The 17,715-nt window shown below is 40.6% G+C and overlaps 2 protein-coding genes across 2 annotated transcripts in view; both read right to left on the reverse strand.

The window, feature by feature from the left end:
• The window catches only part of LOC106815207 (uncharacterized protein KIAA2026-like), a gene marked incomplete in the record, with an annotated part of 9,821 nt that extends 8,739 nt beyond the window's left edge, over positions 1-1,082 (reverse strand). Inside the window, 1 exon segment of the mRNA XM_014819639.1 lies at positions 996-1,082.
• On the reverse strand, positions 606-9,846 carry LOC106815229 (uncharacterized protein KIAA2026-like). The gene is made up of 9 exons (XM_014819661.1): positions 9,203-9,846; positions 8,698-8,834; positions 7,574-7,659; positions 5,839-6,007; positions 5,608-5,678; positions 4,283-4,509; positions 1,857-2,017; positions 1,306-1,460; positions 606-1,087 (listed from the first exon to the last, which is right to left on the reverse strand). The coding sequence occupies exons 1-9, from the start codon at positions 9,560-9,562 to the stop codon at positions 969-971; spliced, it is 1,485 nt and encodes a 494-aa protein (XP_014675147.1). The 5' UTR covers positions 9,563-9,846; the 3' UTR covers positions 606-968.
• Between the last annotated feature and the right edge of the window lie 7,869 nt (positions 9,847-17,715).

A 17,715-nucleotide genomic window follows, 5' to 3' on the forward strand; every position in this document is an offset into this window, starting at 1 on the left:
GAAGGAGAGGGAGAGGGGGAGGGCGAGGATGGGAGTAGGGGCTCTAATAGCAAAAGCAGTTCAGTCCTTTGCTAACAGTCAACAAATCCGTGTTTATCCCTCCTCTTGAGGGTCAAAAAGTTATTAGACACTTACTCTTCGCATGTCAGCGAAAAGCACATTTCATGGTCCTTTCAATAAAGTGATAAAAATGGTAGGTCAGCGCTGAAACAAAAAAGTTTTGCACTCGGTCCGTTAGACCATGTCCTCAGAAAATGTCTGATATCTGACCTTTCCCCCCTGCCCTTTGACCTGTGACCTCCAATTTCGCGCTGATGATGCGTTTCCTCCCCATCGCACTATACATCGAATATTAAGAGCGTAGGTCAAGCCGTTGAGATTTGTGCAACAATCCGTATTTCTTCCTATACCTTAAGTTAAGGGAGAAATATTCCACCTCCATTGACACATCTTGACCTTTGACCCTTGACCCCCAAACTCGACATCCCGAGTTCGTTTCGCGATCCCCCCCGACGTCCCGAATAACAAGACCGTACGTCGAGCGGTTAAGATTTGTGCCATAACTGTTGACACACGGACGGACGGACACACGGACGGACGGACGCACGCTCATGCGATTCTACAAGCTGCATCTGACTTCGTCAGCTGAGCTAAAAATGGTTAGACGTCAACTGTCATTAACTTTTTCATCAGCCGATACAGCGCCTGCTCAAATACTCGCTACTGCTGCTGCAGCCAAAACCTCTCATACCCAGTGAGACATAGATGAAGACTAACACCTGTCAGGTGAGTGAGGGAAAGGAGGACGAGAAAGAGGAGGATGTGCAGGGAGAAGGGGGCCGTTTACAAGTTCAAATTGCGTCTCTATGAGACCACAGCATTAATCATTCTCACATGCACCATCTTCTGGTGAAAATGTGAACTGACACCTAACACACCCTATTATTATAATGGCAACGGCAATCAAGTTACGAAAACAAAAGCAAACGACTGACCAGGCAATAATCGCAGAGAGACTTCACGATCCACACCCGCTCAATGTAGTTCAGCTCATGAAACTCCTGCTCTTCCAGTGGATCACACTCGCCTGAGTAGAATTAGTGACACACAGCGATTAGCCAATAGAAAATACACAAATACGGCATTGCTGTTTGAAACTGTCACAAAAATACCAGTAACATAGCCTGCCTAAATAAATAACCTTCGAGCTAGTCATAAGCATAATACAGAAACTATTCATGATGACACAGTACACACACTTTCGATTAAATTCCGTTGACCTTGCAATACATTTTTTATTCTTACCTAGGACGTCAAACAGTTTCGTGTCAAATCCAAACTTCGTGCACACCTTTTCTATGTCATAACCCTTTTCACACAACATTTTGTACCACTGTGCAACTCTCTTCTTTAGGCGTTTGGACCAGATTCGGTAAGGCATCGGTGGCTTCCTGTCCAGTCTATCAGGAAAATGAGGAAAAAACCAAACATGTGCGAATGCAGAATGAGAATTCCAATAACCCACTACCACTCTGTCTAACAAGATTGACAAGTAACTCGATCCAATCATTATTGTGGCAGGATGTCTCAAAGCTAATGCTAGACAACTAATTCCGGCAAAATCGACAACACTTTAATGAATACGTGTGGAAAATACCTACAAACTGGTTTAGCTTTACAGACCAAATATTCAATGAAGCATGATATCTCACTTAGCTGGATAGGTCAATTTTTACAATACATTAGTTCTTCTGACGCACTTAACCTTACCAACCTATATACATGACAGTGGTCATCGACTATTATTACAATGCAAATATAAGCATGCGTGATCCAAGCGCTGCAGCCACACATACTTTGGCCTCTGGGATGGTGAGCAAAGTAGCGTTGTCATAATCATGGCCAGCATACTGCTCTCTCTTGGCATGGCCAGGCAACGCTCCAACTCATATGTGTTTAGCAGGGGCATGTTTAGAGCCTCTTGGGTCAGATAGAAGAAATGACAGATCTGTGGAAGCTGAAATTTTAAACAGTCAATAAACATTGTTGGATTAATGATAACAAGCATGACTATAATAGTACGCATACTTAATAACACAATAATATGCACTAGAGGTGTAAAGATACAATAGAGTCACGATGCAATATGTATCTTGATATGAAGGATACGACACAATACATATTACGATAGAGAGGTTATGATACGTTACGCATTGCGGTACACAGACAGAAAGCGAGATATTGTCCAGTCCTTGTGTTTTGGAAAAGGCAGGCGAGTAAAAAATCGCACACCTTGGCTCGCTGAGGTGTGTGATTTGCTTCGGAGTGCCCACAGCAAACTAGGGGGGTTCGGGGCATGCTCCCCCGGAAAAAAATTGAAAACTAGACTTCATGAAATGCCATTTCCAGCATTTTGGGATAAAAATTAGCTCTGCATTTGTACTCTTAATTTTGACATTTTTTAGGTGATTTTTTTTCATCTAACAAAATATCAGTTCTTGAACATGTGGATAACTTGAATCACACATTTAGCATGTTTAGTCAAAAAGGAACAACACTCAATTTTTCAAAGCAGACTATTAAAACTTTATCTAACAAGTGCCGCAGAGCGACAGCGCTCATCTAACGTCTACTGCGGTGACTGTGGTGGAGTGGTGGGATTCTAGTAAACCCTGTTAGCCCAAATGTGTTTCACATACACGCCGAAACAGTGGAATGCACAGAGGATGGTACAGGAACCTTCTCAAAAGAATGTTCGTTGGGATCGTTATGAAAGTTGCCACGACGATGGCGCGTACGTTTAAGTGTCTTCAGATTAAAGATGGAAGCTCCCATCATACGTAGTAGCAACAACTATTTGCAAGACAGAATAGGTAAGCATCATCCATTACCTACGCAAGCCTACAGGCTGCAAATTGCAATAGAGAGCTGCCACCTGTAAGCAATTAACGCAGGCAAAAACTGCACCAACACATGCACTGGCAGCAGCCACTGGCAGTGGCATACGTTACATGTAACATACTGACAGTACAGAAAATGACATAGTAATTATACGATTTTAAGGAAACATACACCTTCTTTAACCAAATTTAGCCTTTGAAATTTCACTGTGACATTGTAGCCTCATACATCCAGGCATGTATGATTCTACTAGCAAACCCGGCGTCAAAATTCTTTCTAACACAGTAACAGTTAACAAATCCATGTTTAACCCTCCTCTTGAGGTCAAAAGGTTTATCCGACACTTACTCCTTCGATGTCAGCAGAAGGGACATTTCATGCTCCTTTCAATAAAGCCATAAAAATGCTAGGTCACGCTGAAACAAAAAAGTTTTTCAATCGCTCCGTCAGACCATGTCCTCAGAAAATGTCTAAAATCTGCCCTTGCCCATTGACCTTTGACCTGTGACCTCCAATTTCGCACAGTGATGGCTTTTCCTACCATGATGCTATACACCGACTATCCACGAGCCTAGGTCAAGCCGTTTAGATTTGTGCCGCCATATTCTTGATTTCCTCCCTATACCTTAAGTTAAGGAGGGAATTAATGTTCCCCCTTCTTTTACACCTCTTGACCTTTGACCTTTGACCCCAGCTTCGACATCCCAACTCGTTTTCGGATCCCCCCCCCCCACGTCCCGAATATCGTGACCGTACGTCGAGCGGTTAAGATTTGTGCCCAACTGTTGACGGACGCACGGACGGACGCACGGACGGACGCACGGACGGACGCACGGACGCACGGACGATCATGCGATTCTACAAGCTGCATCTGACTATGTCAGATGAGCTAAAAATACAACCAATCACATTCGTTGTTCTAGAGCGCTTTGCGACAGTCGTTATAAACATGTGAACCGACTTCCGGCAATGTCCGTGATGTTTACAACCGTTTGCGTTTATCTTCGAGTTTATAAGTTGAATTAATGAAAAATAAAACACGAAAAATAAAACAAACAAAAACCAAACAAAAAGTGCGTTTTGATAATGTAGTAACCTTAAACACAAGGTCTGATTGTCAATTATATAATGATTAATTTGTCTTACCAGATATGAAATAATAATGGTAACTCTTCAGGTGAAAATTGCATTTGCATGTTTTTTTCATGAAAATTAACATGTCAACTTATTATTCTCGCTAGTAAGGGTTGTTGCAAATATACCCAGCAGTTAAAAACCCACATTTACTAGGGATAGATGTAGCTGAAATAGATAGATAGGTTTTCACAAGGCATAAAAGAAGCGGATAGGGGCTTATTACAATATAGCAGCAGCAGCCCACCTCCCAGCAGGTCATCATCTGCATCCTGATTGGCTCCTTCAGTAAGTTGTTGTCCCAATCAAGGGCCTCCTGCTCTGCAGCCTCTGTTGCCTTCCTCTTCTCCTCCATTGTCTGCAATCTCTGCTGCTTCTTCTTCTCACGCTCCTCTTCCCGCAGCTGCTGTACCAGGTGCGAGTTATCATTGGGAACAATCACTTTTCTCTTCCTAGTACCAGTGAAGCCACAACCTGCAAATACACGATTCAGTTCATTTCAAAGTATATATCTGATTAGGCCTAAGAAAAAAAGATGTTTGTTTCAGCTAATGAGCTGGAAAAAAATTGGACACGGTAGGCAGGCAAAACTTTTTTTATCAAATATTTTTTTGGTATTCCAACTATACTTGTTTTATGCTTATAACAGCCCATACAATGACTTCAAAGTCAAATCAATGCAATCACCGATCGATATCACGTTAGGATTTTTTTTATTAAAAAGTTTTTTTTGGCCGATCACAATAAAAAGTTTTGACACAGGGGTTTAAAATGCACTCGGTCGGGTTAGCGGAAACAAACGTCTTTTTTTAGGCCTTAGAAAGTTGTGATATCTATCTTGCAAAATATTGTCAACTAGTGATGCTCTGACGGTCGATTATAATCAAAAGTTGATCGTTGCAGCCACCAACTAGCTAATCGATTTTGAGAACAACTAATTGATCATCAAAGTTAGCTATTGGGAGTAAGAATAACACAGCAAACTTCCCCAGTGCTCGCTCTTTTACTTCTTTAGTTGTTCAAATTTCACTGGAAAATCGTTAAAATTACGGTTTATCCTGACACTACCATTATAAAAAAATTTGTCAATTTTGCTCAACATGGCATATAAAAAAATGCTTGATACTTATGTGTGTGTTATTAACTAATTAGCGATAATAGAATATAGTAGTATTTCTACCCTTTTCAAGATAATGGAGTCAAAAAAATATTATGACAAATACATATAAATAAAATATTGGTGCAATAAGCCTCATAAACATATTTTATTACTCTGAAGCTTTATAGCTTGCAGAAGCTATATTAATACCCCTATGAAGCAATACTACAGAAACAGGCTGGCTCTGTTAGTTTAAGGTCAGATATAATAAGGTCATGCATGCATTATGATGATTAACCAATTATCCGTGTTTATTGGTGTGTAACTGATAATCGATTTTGAAATTCTAGCCGATTCCTATCATTGCCAACTACATTCTGTGTGATAAATTATACAATCACACATTGCCTCTATACTGGCTGCAGTCTCGTATAATTTATAAACAAAGAATCTAGCCTCATATAACAACTCACTTGATAACTTGGGAGAAGTTGACCCATACACTGCAGATGTGGCTTCCAAGCTTGTCTTTTCTCTCACATGCCTATGAATGAGAAAAAAGAAAATACTATAGCAGGGGACATAAGTGTGTAGTACCAAAACGCAAAGCATTATAATAGAATAACCAACACAGTTTAACCTTTTAAAACAAACACATAGTATCATTATGTCATGCTATGTAAATAGCTTTACAAAATGCATACCAGCTCAGCAATGCGAGTTTCTGCTCCAACATGGTGTTAAGTCTATTCGCTTTCTTTGAAATAACGTGATCAGGCCCATTATATCGCAGACAATTCTCAACCATTCGGCGAAAGTCGGCAACAAAGTCTGTTATAGACTGATAGGTAAAGTCATCAAACTTCTGCTTCACTGAAAACAAACAAAGAAACACCATACTATATGCATTTTAACTACAGTAATACCCTGCATAATACGACAACTCAGGTCACATAAATTCGCACATACGTAATTGTAAATCATGGCCTGTTTACTCATGTTATGAAACGAAAATGTGCTCTTACCTAATTTTTGAAAAGATTGAGTGTTGTAATTACCACAAATAAAATTTAGATAAATATGCAACCAGCTGCCAACACGTTGGGTGGGTCATCTTTAATATGTGTAAATATCGTTATCACATTAGTCACGTTTGACCCACACGGTGCTTAAAACGTATGTTCCTGCAATCAGCCTCTCTACATCCAGTATATTCCAGGTTTATCTTAAAGCACATAAACTAGCATTGTGTGTGTGCCCTTAATGTTACTCATTTCAAGGCAGTTATTCACAATGGCCTCAGCTGCTAAGGGCAGCTGTACAAAGAGAAGATCCACAATAAACGGCAAAACAACTTTAGATAATTTTGGCCTCCAGATCAGAGCAGGTTCCTGAAAAACTTGGTGAATGTGATGATGAACATGGGCCAACTGCCAATAGTGCCCCTACCTCCATCTCCCAGTAATTCTGATTTTGTACCCCCTTTCCCTTCCAGCATTATTATGTATGACATTGTGTTACATAATTAGACAAATATATGTACAGTAAAACTCGCATAAGTCGATACTTTTGGGACCAGCATTTTTGTGTCGACTTACGAAAATGACGACTTACGGGTAAGTCGTCATTTTGTCAACTTATATATATGTAAGTTGCCAAAATGACGACTTATGCGTATACATCGTCATTTTGGCAATTTACAAAGCCGGTATTTCGACGACTTGGAGAGTGTCAAGTTAATATTTCGCCAGGCTTCATATCTACATGAATAATTAATATGATCTCTCGGTTGCGTCTCAGCTTTCTAGTGATATATATATATATATATATATATAGTGCGGCCCCGTTATAGCGCAATCTTACAGTGACGACTTACAGATCGGGAAATTACTGTTGTTTGTATTACATGGGACCTGTCTGAGAGCGCCAACTTACACATGACGGCTTGTAAATGACGACTTAGGCGAGGCTATTCCAATGGATTTATTATAAGAGGAAATCAGGACTTTGACTTTCATGTCGACTTATGCGAGACGAGTTAGACGATGATGACTTAAATGCAAGTTTTACTGTATTAAACAACTTTACTTGCTTTCATAATTGCCTGTCTATTACATCATTTAGCTGAAATATTTTCCCAAAGAATGCGTCTCCAATTATATAATAGAAGCCAACATGAAAATATGACTGACCTTACAGATTTTCATGTTACAAACACTTTTTTTTTTTTACAGATTACTTATGTACGTAAAGCCAGGTGTTTCTGTATCTGACTATCAATGAAGGATAACAATTAATACTCTGGCATGCAAAGACAAAGCAAAGAACATTAAATGCAGCATAAATATTTTTGTGAAAACCTGATTATACAGCATTGCTACTTCAAAAGTCCATGACTAATAATAGAAATAGAACATTTTAACATAGGAGCAAACGTACTTTTTTTCAGCCATATTGGGTCTTTCACTCGTTCGTGGTAGTCCCATAGCTGTAGTTCCTCGACATCCACTTCATCCATAAACAGTCTGCATCGCACAACAAAATCGGTTCCTCAAAATTAGTATGAACATATTTGAACTTCGAAAAAAAAACAGAATTAAAAAGATGGCCATTTAAAGGAGAGGTGCCGCCGTTGGTACTCACTCATGATCCTATACTGTAAGATCCTGTAGTTGAGTAAAAGTTACTGTAGGGTGTTACACTCTGATTAGTGGAAATTTGATCTAATATTATATGCCTACATCAAAGGTTGATATGCTCAGCATTGCTTAGGAAGTGTGTAATCTAAGTCACATCTTTTTAAACAAAATTCATTGCATAACCTGGGCTTTTCATAATAAAACTCTATTTGATGATAGAATATCAAAAGAAACATTAACAAAAGTTCCAATATTGTTCTGTTGTTTTTATAATGTACTTGAAATAAAAGCATTGATGATTTAATTTAACACAATAAACGTTTATACAGATGAAATTTCTCAGTCAATCAGTGAATGTGGTCCAAATGTTACATTTAAGACTACAGTTTATTACCAAGTCAAGAAAAATAAAAAATTCAAAAAAGTTGAAATCTTAAAATCTATCGATTTACAAATGCCAATGTAATAAAACTGCAAATTTTCTGGATAAAAAACAACGTTTTGTAAAATAAATATGACTGGAAGAGCATTTTAAGACCAAAAATTAGGACACAAAAAGCAGGAAAAAATTAACAATTTCAAACATTAACAAAATCCAATGGAAACACATTCACATCACTATTAAAAATTTTTATGTATGCACTACTTAAATACCAATTGTCCAAAAGAATTTCATAAGGCCTGTAGGTGAAATTTGTAGGTATATACTATTATTTATCCACCTACTATCATAATATACCCTAAAATTCTAGGATGTTGTATCCTTTTAAAGCATGTTAGAGGAAATGTTAGAGGATTTTAAGGATGTCGTAAATTAGTTTCAGCTTTGATGGCATATCGGACCTGACATACGTTAAAAGACTGAGGAGAACCCTGTATATTATTTAATAAAGAACAAATATATTTCATTAGATGATATCACACCTGTTGACAGATTTGTTAACATCTGACATAAATTCTTTCAATATCCGATAGCCTTGTTGAAGCTCTTCACTCAGTTTCAACCTGACCACCTCATCAGCATCATGTTGTTGCTTGGCTTCTACTGATCGAACCAACCTCTGAAGAAAAACGAACAATATATATTTAATTAGAATAATAATATAAAAGAATTAGTACTACTACTAGTAGTAGTAGTAGTAGTAGTAGCTAACATTGACTAGCTGATTTGCTAAACACAACTTTTAGGCAACATTGTTTTTAGTGTAGCGCTTTACACTACAAACAATATTACTATTACTATTAGTATTAGCTCTAAAAATTGTGTTTTAAAGTCAAAATATAATGCTTCCTAAATTGTTACACATTTAGGAACTTACAATTTACGTACTCTAATAGTCTATACCATATTTAACAGCAACGAATTGACATTTAATGGTTTTATACATTTGCAAATACAGCACCAAACCAAGGTACAAACAATGCTTACCTTGACTACTGCTGTTACATCAGCCTGGATTCTGTCTCCTGGGGTTGGTACCGTTCTAGTACACCGCGATGCCCTACTTCCTTGCTTTTTATCGGAGGAAGGGAGCATCAGCTGACTTTTAGGTTTTATACCTACTCCTAACTCTGCGTCTATTACTGCTGTACTTGTTTCAACTTTAATTACATCCACATCAAAATTACTACTACTACTACTAGGCATATATGTGCCCACGATGCTATCCTCGTCTTTTTCCATCTTGCTACGCTGTTCCTTAATTATACCTGCATAAAAGTATGTAGGCCTAGTGAACGCTAGATATGCAGCCGTTCCGGTTCTTTGCTCGCTCCTCAGACTCAGCATCAAATAATCGAAACATAAAACCAATCATGACAAACACTTGCTCTGTTTGACTTTTACTTGTTTGCAAGTTGCAAATAGCGCAGTCACTTCCACTTCCATATAATAGCGAAACACTTTCTCTTTAGATTTCTTGAAAGTCAAAACCTTTTAAATGTCAGACTCCCTATTATTTGCTGCTTCTACAACCCGTGATTGAAGGTATTTTACTACCAAAAAGTAACTACGACTTCAGAAATAATAAAAGAAGAAAAACATACACTTTAGCAACCTATAATACACGAGATCACGCCAAATCTCGCGAGAATTTCGCTGTCGTACTGCAAGCACTGCAGCTGCAGGGCAAAGCAGGCCGTTCCGGTCGCGCGTTTACAATCAGATTTGCTTCACTAGTCTATGCACTTGTGCGACATGCAGTTGTATATTACACTTGACACACTTACCCGCACTGGCCGGTTGTACATAACAACAGGCTATAATTAATGTGATATAAAATACTATTATATATTAATTATATTTGTGTGTGTGTAGGGCCTATGCGTGCGTGGGTGCGTGTGCGCGTTGGGGCGCGCATCAATGGAATTCCTGTAAATAAATATACGATGTTTGTTGTTTTTAATGTTATATAATGTTTTTTGAAAAAATCTCCAGATTTTAGAAGTCCGGGGGTTGGCATCACTGGCGTGACCATTATCCCTGGAACCTGCCAACCCCCGGACTTCTAAAATCTGGAGATTTTTTCATCACTTGAGGGACTTCATAAAAAACACAAAAAACATTATATAACATTAAAAACAATAAACATCGTATATTTATTTACAGGAATTTTATTGATAGGGTATTGGAAGGGTTTAAAAAAACAATGTAGGCCTATGTGTAGGTCTTAAAACGGGAATTTTCATGCACGGAATGAACATTTAACGAGTTGACGAACGTTTATAATAAAAAAAAGTTTTTTTAGCAATTAGACAATAAGAAGATCGCTTACGTATTCTATGAGAAAAAGACTGACAATATTCACTTGGGAAGGTGGTTCTGATATCATCTGGAGATTTTCCGCTCTAATCTGGATATTTATTTACAGGAATTCCATTGATAGGGAAAAAAATATGATAGGGAAATATTGGAAGGGTTCAAAAAAACAATGTCGGCCTATGTGTAAAACGGGAATTTTCATGCACGGAATGAACATTGAACGGGTTGACGAACGTTTAGGCCTATAATAATTTTTGTTTGCCATTGGACAATAAGAGGATCGCTTATACGTATTCTATGAGAAAAAGACTGACAATATTCACTTGAGAAGGTGGTTCTGATAAATAAGAAGACCAGCGAAAATCTGGAGATTTTCCTCTCTAATCTGAAGACATGGAGATGAAGCCCAAAATCTGGAAACTCCAGACTAAATCTGGAAGGTTGGCAAATACAGACGGTTCACATGCACGGCCACCATATATAGCCAGGGCCGCAGCCTGTGTGTGTGTGTGGGGGGGGGGGCAAGGGGGCAGCCGCCTCCTAGATTTTGGAGCAAAATTACAAAATAAGCTTAGCTAATAATCGTAAATAGCCCTAACGTGATTTTTTGGTCACTTATCCGTGAAAGCTTTGTCTAAGACCCACCCCTACCACACTATGGACGTCGATTAAGAACTGCGCCCGCCCCTCATCATTACACAGTTGAGTCATGAAATTTTGCCCCCCCCTAGGAATTTGCTCAGCCTACGGCCCTGATAGCGATCACCTCAGAAAAATGCCACTGACAGAGGAACCGGGAGCTGTGTAGTTGTTATCCCCCAACACTATTTTTATTTCTAGCCGCTATAATGAGACAAATTTTCCTATTGCGAACAGAATATACAGAATATGTATTGTGAAGGACTGGGGCATATGCAGTTTCAGTGAGAATGAGATTATATCATGTGAATAACGAGTGATGCCCGTAGTGGGCTTGCTGACTCTGTTTGGCATGGAGAATCAGACCAGGCTCTACGACAAGCTGTTTTACGTCGTAGGACGTAGGTATAGTCATAGCTGTTGTAGTAGTTCATAATTATAGTAGGGGCCGGGTCTAGTTGTTACGCGGGTAAGTTGTTAGTTGCATTTTCTCAAAAACTGGACAAGAGAGGGCGTTCTACGCTGTATCGAGTGTGTTTTTAGGGCCGTAGATGGAGCAAATTCCTAGGGGGAGGGGGCAAAATTTAATGACTTCACTGTGTAATGATGAGCGACGGGCGCAGATTTTGTTCGGCGTCCGTATTAGTGTGGTAGGGGTGCGTCTGGGACAAGGCTTTCACGGATAAGTGACCAAAAAATCACGTTAGGGTTATTTACGATTATTAGCTAAGCTTATTTTTTAATTTTGCTCCAAAATAGGGGGGGGAGCTGCCCCATTGCCCCCCAGAGACTACGGCCCTGATTTTGGTTGGGTTATAGTCCCTGATGTTACAACGTTTTTTGTACACACGGGGATTGGTTTGTCACTTGGTTGGTTTGAACATTAAAAAAACCTCGTGGGGCAAATTGTTACACTAAAACAACTTACCGGCGGTCACCGCGTATGAGTTTTCCAATGATTTTTCTTATACTTACTTTTATTTTATTTTATTTTATTTTATTTTATTATATTATATTTTATTATTTTTATTTTTATTACTTTTGTTACTTACAGTGAATCATCATGCATGATACATCAGAAAGCGATACATTCATTTGTGAGATTAATTTGCAGCGATGAAATCCTACTTGGCGTTATTTTCTGAGAGGGGATGAAACGACCGAACGAATGCCTGCAACCGTGGCCGTCTTTTATTATATAATGCAGCAATAATACAGTATATTGCGATTGTGAAAACGAGTTTACACGCGAGGCAAACCGTTTTTAAGTCACGCTTCGTTTCCGTATATAAAATGTATCTGACAGGTCACCATGCAGTGAACGAAAGAATCGAGCGACCGTGCACGTCGGCTTGGCGGTCTGCCTATACCGAGATTCTATGCTTGCTGGATGCTATCTAATACAGCCATTAGTTTTGTCCACTAACATTTTGTAGAGATTATTCATGACAATAGGAAAAATTTATTTATTTATTTATTTATTTAATCATTCATTCAATTGTTTGTTTGTTTATTTATTTATTCATTTATAATGCGTGACACCGCTGGTCATATATCGCGTTTAACAATGATTACCACGATCGACCTGGTAAACATATAAATAACCAGCTAGATGTGCAGTTGGATATGAATGGGTGAGATTCGCAAGAAATTCACAGACCTGGCTATGATCCAAAATCACGGCAAATGATTGAAAGGAACAGTGCTATGTGAATAATGCCATGGAATCGGTACACTTGGTTCGCCCAACCGATTAGCCTGTGTTTCTGTTGTCACCGTTCTCATGTCGGATGCAGCGTGCAAATACCACATTGTGACGTAGATGTGGCGTAGAGACAGATAGTCACGCTACATCTGTATGTTGCCCGTTAGTAGCTCCCCATGTTAATTTATACTGCCAGCAGCTATACCCTTGTAATGTATCTCACTGGTAGCTCTACCCTTGCAATGTATCTCACTGGTAGCTCTACCCTTGTAATGTATACCACTGGTAGCTCTGCCCTTGTAATGTATACCACTGGTAGCTCTGCCCTTGCAATGTATACCACTAGTAGCTCTACCCTTGTAAGATATACCGCTAGCAGCTCTACCCTTGTAATGTATACCGCTATAGCAGCTTTATACCCTTGTAATGTATACCGCTGTTAGCTATACCCATGTAATGTATACCGCTATAGCAGCTTTACCCTTGTAATGTATACCACTGGTAGCTCTGCCCTTGCAATGTATACCACTAGTAGCTCTACCCTTGTAAGGTATTATACCGCTAACAGCTCTATACCCTTGTAATGCACACCGCTCGTCACGCTAGTCTTGTGTAAACTCGGGTCGTCCATGTGTGTGACGTATGTGTGTGTGTGTGTGTGTGTGTGTGTGTGTGTGTGTGTGTGTGTGTGTGTGTGTGTGTGTGTGTGTGTGTGTGTATGTGCGTGTGTGTTTGCGTGTGCGTGTACGTGCGTGCGTGCGTGTGTGCGGATTAATCAGATGGAAGCATGAGTAATGATGATTCAGCAGTTTTATTTCTATGTGCTTTACAATCTGTGTCAGTATATAGACGGCGGAAGCAAAATTCGAAGATAGTCGGCCATTTACTAGTAGACTGATAACCTGGCTACACGTCGTCACTTGTAACACGGAATCGTGAAGCCGGCATATGGAACGAATGTCAGGCGGGAAAAACGTGTTTCGTTCGACAGGGGACGCATGACTGCGTTTATCATACCTCAACCCTAGATTCCGCGCGCGAGCCGCTGTCCCGAGCGTTTCTGGCAGCCGGCAACCAGAAAGGTGGAGTGAAGAATAGGTCGTTAGATCGAGTTATAGATATTTACACTGTACTTTGTATAATTATATATCTATGGTTAGAGTTACGTATATGAGTACCTGAATAAGTTGTACCTATATATGCATGTGAATGTATACACCCACATCCGGGCGCACACGTGCGCGCACACACATCTGTGTCAGTGTAGACGGCCGAAGCAAAAGCGGAGATACTCGGCCATTTACTAGTACTAGCTAGACTGATACTCGGGCTAAGTATTTTAAATTTCATAGCGGAATTTGCATTTGAAATAAGCGAGGGGCGACCTGTTCTTAAATCACGCTTAGTGGCCGTGCCAAAAATGTACTTGACAGAATACCAGTGAAAAGGAGCAGCGACCGTGCACGTCTGCTTGGCGGTCTGCCTATATACCGAAATGCTATGCTTGCTGGTGCTGAAGCCGTTAGTTTCATCCACTAACACTTTGTTGAGATTATTCATGACAATTCGATTTATTTATTTATTTATTAATAATGCGTGATAGCGATAATCGTATAGCGTTTAAATTGACTATACGTCACGAATTTTCTATGGTAAAATTTGTAAAATGTGTGTTGCAATTTTTTGTCATTAAAAGTAAGAACTAACGGGAATAAACGTATCGTCAAATTCTTACCTGATAAAATTGTTTTTCAACTAGTTAAAAATCCAAAAAACCTGGACGATTTGATATTATGTTCCTAACATCAATTGCTTGCTATGGGCTATGTATGAGTCACGAGTGTATGTTCAAATCAAACAATATAGTAAAATAAGAAGTATAATGCAGCAATTTAACCATAAAAAGTGAACAGAATTACTTATATTTCGTGAAAAAGTGGAAATATTTTGTTTATTTGTACTATTTACGGTGACGTAATAATTACCACGATCGACTTGGTGAACATAGATGACCAGCTAGATGTGCAGTTCTTTTGCCGCTACGTGGGAAGCCAGGACGTACGCGTGCAGGAAGTGGAAATGCAATGCGTGAGATTCGCAAGAGATTCACAGACCTATGATCCAGAAATCACGGCAAATGATTCAAAGGAATATAATATATAATATAATAGTAATAATATAAATAATATATATATATAATAATATAATATGATATAATAGTGCGATGTGAATAATGCCATGGCATCGGTACACTTGGTTCGCCCAACCGATTAGCCTGTGTTTCACCGTTCTCATGTCGGATGCAGCGTGCAAATATCACATAGTGACGTAGAAGTGGCGTAGAGACAGATAGTCACGCGACATCTGTATGTTGCCCGTTAGTAGCTCTATACCATGTTAATTTATACTGCCAGCACATTTACCCTTGTAATGTATACCACTGGTAGCTCTGCCCTTGTAATGTATACCACTAGTAGCTCTACCCTTGTAAGGTATACCGCTAGCAGCTCTACCCTTGTAATGCACACCGCTCGTCACGCTAGTCTTGTGTAAACTCGGGCCGTCCATTCCATCCTATGCGGATAGGTCGCCGGGGGAAGTTGACGTACTCAGGATCCCATTCCATCACCAGCGGAGAATCACACGTTCCCGTCGTCTGCGTCTTCTCCTTGTAGTTCATTCCCAACTCACGGTGGTTACAGGTGAACGCAGCGCGCCCTGGTATCCGCGGGTATATGGTGTAGAGACCTTGGTGCCACAAGTAGTAGACCATGTACGACTCGGGCATCGAGCGCCGCTGCACGTGCGCCGTCGCCACCCACTCGTTCGTGATGAGCCTCTTATTGGGGATATACGGTATAAAGTCTCCCGTGCCGTTCGCCGACCAGACCGTGTGCACCCATTTCCGGAATTTGCGCCACTGATTCGGAAGTGGTGCAGCGCCCCCTGTCGCGAAGAGACGGTAGGCGAACACCGGGTCGGTGCATTTGTGACATATGCGACCGGCTCTGCCGGTAGTGACGACGAGAATGCCGCGCTGCAGCGCCACGCTAAACACGGACGCGTCGTCGGCGTAGAATTGCAGAGCCGCCTTCAGCCAGCGGTAGAAGAACGGCGACAGTTCGTTGTCGTCTTCTATGATGACGGCGTAGTGCCCCGGTCGGTCGGTCTGCTGCCAGCAGTCGTACCACTGCGCGTACATGCCGACATTGTGCGCATGCGCGACGACGCTCGTCGATCCATTCGGGAACTTGAACTCCTTCGCCGCGCGCACGCAAGCTTCGTGTTCTGGCCGCCGGGTGGCGTTGCGCGGAAAGTCGACGCACACGCGCAGCGCGACTCTGTCGCCGTCATAATGGGCGGCGCGTATAGACTTCAGGAGGCGCTGCAGGCTGTGCGGACGGTCGGCACTGAGCACGATCAGCTGCAGGTGAAATGTCTGCGCGTCGCTGCTGCTGCTGCTGCTGCTGCTGCTTTCTGTCGGCGGCATTTGGTGAAACACGCTATGCATGATGATGAGAATCAATGCGGTTGCTAAAGCGACGATGTAGAATTTACACCTCATGTCGTCAAATGTAACACGGCTTCACAGGACAGGTAACACGACGTCACATGCAGGCAACACGCCGTCACAGGAACACGTCGTCACAGCGAATGGATCGTGGAGGCGGCCGATGGAAAGAATGGCAGGCGAGCGAAACGTGTTTGGTTCGCCAGGGGACGCATGACTGCTGTTTTAAACTAACTGGCATGGAGGTATATTGTACCGTGAAAGAGGTCGTTGATCTCTGCTCCGGACTCGTAGCAGTGTATAGTTAGCAAATGGTAGAGATGTTTCGTAGTGTCACGCATCAGGATAGAGCAATACAGCGTAGTCTTGTAACAAACAGTATAGATGATGTAGTCGCAGAATTTGTTCTTAAATACTGACTTTATTAGTAAACACAATACAAATATATTTAGGCACCCAAGCCTAGGCCTCGTTTCTCGTCTTCGTCTGCTACATCTTGATAGAAAAGTCCAGGTAATAACTCACGTTTGATCTGGGTAATGACTAACGTATCTCCTCTGGGAAATAACTAACTTATGATCTTTCGTCCGTGTCTATTTATACGTTTCCGAAACTGGCCGGCGACATCTCAATCCGACCAGTTTTCGTCATTACCGGCTGGATTTTGGCGGGGAGGCTACGCATATATATATCGCGCCCTTGTCATTACAAAAACAACAACGAATACCAGGCCAGAGCACAGTCCCACTGCTTCGCCTGGCTAGAAGCGCCCCTGGTTAATTATAACGCACAATGTACAATACAACATATATGATACATCAGATAGCACGTGCGTGTGTGCGTGCGTGCGCGCGCGCGCGCGTGTGTGTGTGTGTGTGTGTGTGTGTGTGTGTGTGTGTGTGTGTGTGTGTGTGTGTGTGTGTGTATACGTGTGTGTGAGTATGTGTGTGTATGTATGTGCGTGCGGGTGCCTATATGCCTGTGTATGCTTACGTACGCGCGTGTGTGTGTAGATCACGTTGCTCTATAGTTGAGCTGTTGTTGCTTCTAATTGGTGATTTTTATGGCAGTATCGTAAAACAACTCATGTCAATTACACGATTAATTAAGATTAAAATTAATTCATTAAGATTGCAAGATTAAAATCTCCTCGTTATTCTATATAATTTAATAACCATGATAGCATTTTTTTGCTATAAAACCCATTTTTTATTGAAATAATTATGATACGATGGTGTCATTGCTGCAAGTACTTTTCTGTTACTAAATTGTAATATTTTAACAGTTTTTACACTATCCATAATTTTTTTATCAGTATCTAGCACA

The sequence above is a fragment of the Priapulus caudatus genome, unplaced genomic scaffold (assembly GCF_000485595.1).
Source record: "Priapulus caudatus unplaced genomic scaffold, Priapulus_caudatus-5.0.1 Scaffold28, whole genome shotgun sequence".
Taxonomy (NCBI): Eukaryota; Metazoa; Priapulida; class Priapulimorpha; order Priapulimorphida; family Priapulidae; genus Priapulus; species Priapulus caudatus.

Coding starts and splice junctions, on each gene's coding strand:
- LOC106815229 (XM_014819661.1), bottom strand. CDS start 9,562: ATGCTGAGTCTGAGGAGCGAGCAAAGAACCGGAACGGCTGCATATCTA. Junction 5,679..5,838: donor AAACTCGCATTGCTGAGCTG/GTATGCATTTTG, acceptor TCTCATTCATAG/GCATGTGAGAGAAAAGACAA. Junction 1,461..1,856: donor TCACCATCCCAGAGGCCAAA/GTATGTGTGGCT, acceptor TTTTCCTGATAG/ACTGGACAGGAAGCCACCGA.